The 6115-nt window shown below is 68.1% G+C and overlaps 1 protein-coding gene across 2 annotated transcripts; it reads left to right on the top strand.

The window, feature by feature from the left end:
- Positions 1–240: 240 nt before the first annotated feature.
- EVA1B (eva-1 homolog B) lies at positions 241–3200 on the top strand. 2 transcript variants are annotated; one of them, XR_004061347.1, is made up of 4 exons: positions 241–375; positions 1590–1706; positions 1789–2979; positions 3016–3199. XR_004061347.1 is itself a non-coding variant. In XM_030964445.1 (3 exons), the coding sequence occupies exons 2-3, from the start codon at positions 1640–1642 to the stop codon at positions 2199–2201; spliced, it is 480 nt and encodes a 159-aa protein (XP_030820305.1). In that variant the 5' UTR covers positions 241–375; positions 1590–1639; the 3' UTR covers positions 2202–3200. The 2 variants fall into 2 exon arrangements, 1 of the variants encoding a protein (XP_030820305.1); XM_030964445.1 differs by having other exon boundaries at positions 1789–3200.
- Positions 3201–6115: the final 2915 nt, after the last annotated feature.

Genomic DNA, 6115 nt, shown 5'->3' with positions numbered 1-6115 from the left:
GGGGCTGAGCCCCGGAGCGCTCGCCTTGGCTCCGGCACTGCCAGCCCAGCCTAGGCTGGGCAAGGCCAAGCCCGGCCTGGCCGGATGGGCGCTGGACAAGGCTGGGACGGGGCCTGGAGCCGCCCGTGGCCCCGCTCCGGGGCGGTTCCAGTGCAGGGCCGAGCGTGGCGTCCCGGGGGAGCGGGACGAGCCCCGGCCCCGCGCCCCGCTCAGCACCGGCCGGGGCTGCCATTGGCTCCGGCGGGAGCGCTGACCGCCAGCCGCCTCCGAACTATTTCCTGTTGCTGCAGCGTTAATGCTAAACAGACCTTGCTCTCTCTTCCCTCGCTCCAGCCAAAGTGCAGCGGCTCTGCCGCCCGCCGCCTTCCCGCCCCGGTGAGTACCAGCCCCGGGCACCGCGTGGGGCTCGCACCGGGCACCCTGGGGCACCGCAGCACCTCAGCTCGGCCCCGGCGGGCGTCGAGGCTCGGTCCCGTCCCCGCTCAGGTGCTCTGGCGTTGGGGAACGCGGGGCTGGTGGACGCGGGCGCAGTGCGGGGACACGGGGGCTGAGGGCTCGGTGACACAGCTCGGGCTGCGGGCACGTAGCGGTGGAAGATGCGGAGCAGGCGGCTTGGGGACACGGTGTAATGCTCGGGGACGCAGCACCGAGCAGCTCGGGGACCGGCTCTTGGGGACCCACGGGCCCTACAGCCAGCCCGGCCCCATCAATGTCCCACCACCGGCAGGGGTTCCATGGGGGGCTGTGCCCCTCCAGCCCACCGCAGCCCCTTGCCGAGCAGGGCTGGCCGTGCAGCTGCTCCAAGGGAAGGGAACCCTGCCCTCCTAGGGATCCTGGTGGCCTTGTTTTGGGGTGGCCCACTAGAGGGGCTGCCCAGCCCCAGAATGTGCTGCGGCCCCTCAGCTCTGGACGTCCGGGATGGTTTTGCTGATGTGTCACATTTTCTGCATTTCTTTCCTCATTCCTCCCTCTCTGGAGCTGTTTCTGAGAATGAGCTCGTCCCCTGCCAGGGCCAAATTTTCTCCTGCCCTGCCCTGCCCTGCCCCCTGTCCTGCCTCCCATCCTTCCCACTGCCCTGCTGCCCATCCTTCCCGCTGTCCTGGCCTGGTGGCCTTTGCACTGTGCCTGGCCTTGTCCCTGCCCTGCAGGGTCCCACGGCAAAGGACCAAGGCTGGAGCTGGGCCGGAGCAGTGTGGGGGACAGGGACAGGGACGCTGCCCCAGGAGTGTGTGGAGCACTCGTGTGTGCCCATGAGCACCGGCAGCCTGGTGCTGGGGCCCTGCTCTGCCCCGTGACCCATCCCATGGCCGGGCATGGGATGCAAGCCCTGGCCCGGTGCCACAGACCCGCCTGATGCCGTGGCCAGGAGGAGCCGCATCCGTCCCGCTCCCTCAGGAAGGACGGAGGGCGGCGGGAGTGGGACGGCTCCAGCTCGGCATCTCTGGCGTCCCAGCCCTGGATGGGGCAGCCCAGCCCAGGCAGGAAGCCCTGCTCAGCTGGAGCTCATCAAGGAGCCTCTGGGCACAGGGACGGGGCACTTGGTGGGGATCCCAGCCCCTGCAGAGCGTTGCTCAGCCCGTGTCCCGCAGGTGCCCAGCATGTGCCGCCCCTGGAGCCGCTGAGAACCGCCAGGCACAGGATGGAGAGTCGCCGGAGGGACATGGAGCTGCTCAGCAACAGCATGGCCGCGTACGCGCACATCCGAGGTGAGCCAGGACGGGGCTGGGAGGCACCGCGGGCCCCCGGCGGGCGCGGGCCGGTCCCTCACCCCCTCCGTTCCCCCCGCAGCCAACCCCGAGAGCTTCGGGCTCTACTTCGTGCTGGGCGTCTGCTTCGGGCTGGTGCTCACGCTGTGCCTGCTGGTGCTGCGCTTGTCCTGCCGGCCCTCCCCGCGGCCCCCGGCGCGCCCCGGCGACATCAGCGAGGACGACGAGGACGACGACGAGGACGAGGACGAAGAGGACACCGTCGACCGCGCGGCGTCTGAGTCGCTGCTGCCGGTGACCGAGATCCCGCTGGAGAGCCACGGCCCCGGGGACGGAGCGCTGGCCGTGAACGTGTTCGCGTCGGCCGAGGAGCTGGAGCGGGCGCAGCGGCTGGAGGAGCGGGAGCGCATCATCCGCGAGATCTGGCGCAACGGGCAGCCCGACATCCTGGGATCCGGCACCATCGGCACCCTGGGCCGCGTCCACTACTACTGAGCCCGGCAGCTGCCCTGGCACGGTGCCTGTTCCCCCACGGCTGATCCCACACCGTGCCAGGAGGGACCAGGCGGACAGGGGAGCTGCTCGCTGCCCCTGAGCTGGCGCAGCTGCCTTGGACTGTCCCTGCACCACGGAGAGCCAGACCCTGGTGTCACGGGCGCTCCTGGGGCTGGACTCGCCCCTGCCACTGCGGGACACGATGCACTTTGAGCCATTGGTACGACGGCTGGCACCAGCCGAGCAGCCCCGGGACACGCGGGGACAGGGACAAGGACAGCCGAGATCTGGCGGGGGTTTCACCCGTGTGAGCCGTGGGCTCCTGCCCCACAAACATGGTGCTGTTGTACACGAACTAGAGCCCGGCGTGGCGGGTCCGGCGTTCTGGGGGCCCTGGACCCCTCCCCGAGCCAATTCCCTTCCCAGCCCCACTAAAATTAGCCGGGTCTTTTCCGGCGCCGCCCGCCGTGACCCCGCGCCCTGCGGCCGGAGCAAGGCGGATGTTCCCGCTGGACTCTGGGCCGGCCGCTGCTCCCCAGGGATGCGGCAGCTCCCGCCGGGCTCGGCCGCATCCTGTCCCATCCCAGCCCAGCCCCGCGGGGTGCCGGGCCCCGCTGTCCCCTCCCCGGCAGATTTATAAAAATAGCTCCTTCCCAGGCTGGTTCCCCCCTGCCGCCAGCGCCAGCAGGATCCAGATGTTTTCCAGATGTTCTCCAGTGGCTGGAGGCCAGGATGTGCTGGGGCTGGGACTGGAGCTGGCCTGGGAAACTGTGCGGGGGTGAAGGAGGAGGAGGGGGAGGTGGAAGGGGAGGAGGCCCTGCCCCAACCCTGCCATGGGCCCTGGAGGGACCCCTTGGGCCATGGTGGGACCGTTTGTACCTGACAGGACCAGCCCAACCCTTCAGGGGCATGGCAGCCATGAGCAACCCCCACACAGCAAGCACTTTGTACCCAAAATAGTTTATTTTAAACGATTTCTATAGTTCATGGGGCTGTTATGCTTCAGGGAGCAGTGCCTGGGTGTGGGGTGGGCTTTGGTATCCGATGGGTGCAGAACCAGGCTGGGGGGCTGGGTGGGCACAGGGAACCATGTGCTATCCACCTGCCCCCCCATGCTAACAGGGCAGCCCCTTCCTCACCCGCTCGATCTCCGCCTGTGGGGAGAGGCTGTGATTGTTGGGGGGCACAGGGGACCCCAGGATAAAGCAACTCCTGGCAGGGACTCACCTGCAGCGCCTGGCGCTGAGCCCGCTCCTGGCACAGCTCCTGCCGCAGCTCCTGCAGGTCCCGCCTGCAACACGCCAGGGTGGCTCAGCTGGGGCCAGGACAGGCAGCCAGGAGCCACTGGGGACCCCCTGACACCCCCATCCCCACTCACAGGTGCTGGACTCGCATCAGGTCCACGACGATGTGCAGGGTCCGGACCTCAGCCTTCAGATCCTCCAGGGCCAGTGGCCTCCCCTCCAGCACCTCCAGCCCCTCTGTGCTCCATGGTGGGACAGACGCCTGCCCCGTGCTGGGGACAGGGGCACAGAGGGCAGCACAGGGCAGCCCCTGGGGCTGCTCCCCCCCATGGGGACCCCCCGTGCTCCCCAGGACCATGCTGGGGGGCCGCTGGCCGGGGACTCGTGGCCGTGTGGCTGTGGGGTGGCTCAGCCTGGCTGTGGTCACTGACACCACGTTGAAGCTATTGGCATCTGCCAAAGAAAGAACAGGAATCAGCCCCTGGTGCTGGGCAGGGCCCGGCCACCCCTGCAGGCCCCTGCATGGCCCCTGCATCCTACCTGGGTCACCAGCTCTGCCCCACTCCATGTCAGCTGAGGTGCTGGGCTGGGGGTCACTGGGCCTGGGGACAGCAGAGGTGTGAGTGGCACAGCCTGGGATGTGCCAGCCCCATGCCAAGGCCAGCTCTGAGCATGGTGCTGGCACTGGGACATCGCAGTGGCCCCGGACACCCCAGCACAGCCACGTTTCTTACTTGGTGGCCAGCACGGGGGCTGGTTTGGTCTTGGCAGGAATGGGGGGAGCAGGAGCCATCCTCTTGGTGAGTGGGAGCTTGGTCGGCTCCATCCTTGCTGGCGCTGGGAGCTCTGGGTAGAGGAAGCAGAAGCAAGGCTGGGGCTGGGACCAGCAGTGACAAGAGAGGGGCAGGAAGTGCTTCCTGCTCGTGACATGCCCTGGCTCAGGCACATCTCTGTCCTTCCCTCTCCTCCAGCCCAGGACTCACCCGGGGGGCTCCCTGTCCTCTCCCTCCTTGTTCTTCTCTCTGGTTGCAGCTGCTGGGGAGCAAAGGGGCTCGTCAGGTGCTGGGGAAGGACCCTCCTTGTTCCAGCCTCTCCCAGCCCCGCACCAGCCCTGCTGTGGTCGGCGCTTCCTCTGTGTGAGGCAGAGCAGGCAGCTGCAGAGCTGCCGTGAGCGCTGCAGCATGGGCAGGGTGTCATCCCCACCATCCACGGCACAGCAGCATCCCTGAACTGCTGAACCCTGGGGTCACACCAGGACAAACCCACTGGCGTGGTGGGATACAGGACATCAGGCCATGATGGACCGCCCTGTCCCCATGGCAGGCCCCCCTGTCACCACAGCTGGCCAGGCTGTCCCTGTGGTGGGCCACCATGTCCCTGTGGTGGGCCATTGACCCCATGGTGGGCCAGCAGCCCCGATTGCTACCTGGTCCCTGCTGCTGCCACCAGCACAGCCCTTGTCACAGAGGCCTTGCGGACACCAGAAATGGTGCTGGGATTACCCAGCCAAAGATACGGCTGAAGCACCAAGGGTTGCAGGATGAGGACACCCCTATGCAAGGCCCCGGTGCTCCTTGGCTCTGGTGGCACAGGGTGATGGTGCCCAGAAGTTCCCAGAAGTGCCCGGCATCCTGCCCGCCCCTCTCCAGCAGCTGCCCCAGAGCCCAGCCCAGCCCTGGAGCAGCGCGATCACACACGGGCGCTTCCCTTGGCATGATCCCCGTGTGTGGGACCCCCGGCTGCTCCCTCCTACCTGGCGCTGCGGGGCTGCCCCGAGACGAGCCGAGCCGTGCCAGGCTGCCCCAGCCCCACACCGTGCACGTGATGCTGGAGGAAATCAGCTCCACGCTGGGAAGGAAGTTGAGCAGGGCGCACCTCAGTGCTGGTCCACGCCGTGTCCCTGTGCCCCACGGGAGACTACGGCTCCCCGAACCCACCTCATGCCCTTTCGGGGCTACCCGGCCATCCCGACGGGACACCAGGGCTGGATGGCCACCAGGGCCAGGCTCAGGGGACTCTCTGTGCTGGGTTTGGGCTGTGGGGGAGGCTTTGGATGAGGGTGGGACTGGAGGGCGCTGGGTGCTGGCACAGCAGAGCCCCCCAGAGCCGTGTCTCCCCTGGGCACCCCCAGCCTGGAGCCCCCACGCACATTCTCCGGCCCCGGGCAGGGCTGGGCCATCTGTGCCACCGCCGGGGGCTCGGTGCTGGCACTGGGGCTCCTTCCCTGTGTGACGGAGCCATGGCTGCGGGGGGAGCCAGGACCGCAGCCGGCCCGGGGTGCCGGCTCACACGCAGCCGGGTCTCACAGCGGTTCTGACACCCTCGGCTGGAGGGGAAGTGAAACCCAAACCGCAGAGGGGCCGAAACCCACAGCGTGTGAGTGCAGGGGGTGGTCACACTGCAGCCGTCCCTCCGCAGGGCCTGAAGGGTCAGTGTGACACCAGGGATCCTGGCTGGTCATGGCCACTGCCTGCTCCAGGAGACAGCCTGGATATTCCTTTTGGCCAAACGCATCCAGCCCAGCAATAGCGAGATGGGGGCAGGGAGGGGGCTGGGAATCAACCATAGGGCAGAGAAGGATGGCAGAACAGAGGTTCCATTGCACTCCCCAGGTGTGGCCACTCAGGCCAAGGAGCTGGGAACACTGGGCACCCATTTCCTCAGGCTGGC

The sequence above is a fragment of the Camarhynchus parvulus genome, chromosome 23 (genome assembly GCF_901933205.1).
Source record: "Camarhynchus parvulus chromosome 23, STF_HiC, whole genome shotgun sequence".
Classification (NCBI taxonomy): domain Eukaryota; kingdom Metazoa; phylum Chordata; class Aves; order Passeriformes; family Thraupidae; genus Camarhynchus; species Camarhynchus parvulus.
The sequence above is the reverse complement of the archived record's forward strand: the minus strand, read 5'-3'. Positions and strand labels throughout refer to the sequence as shown.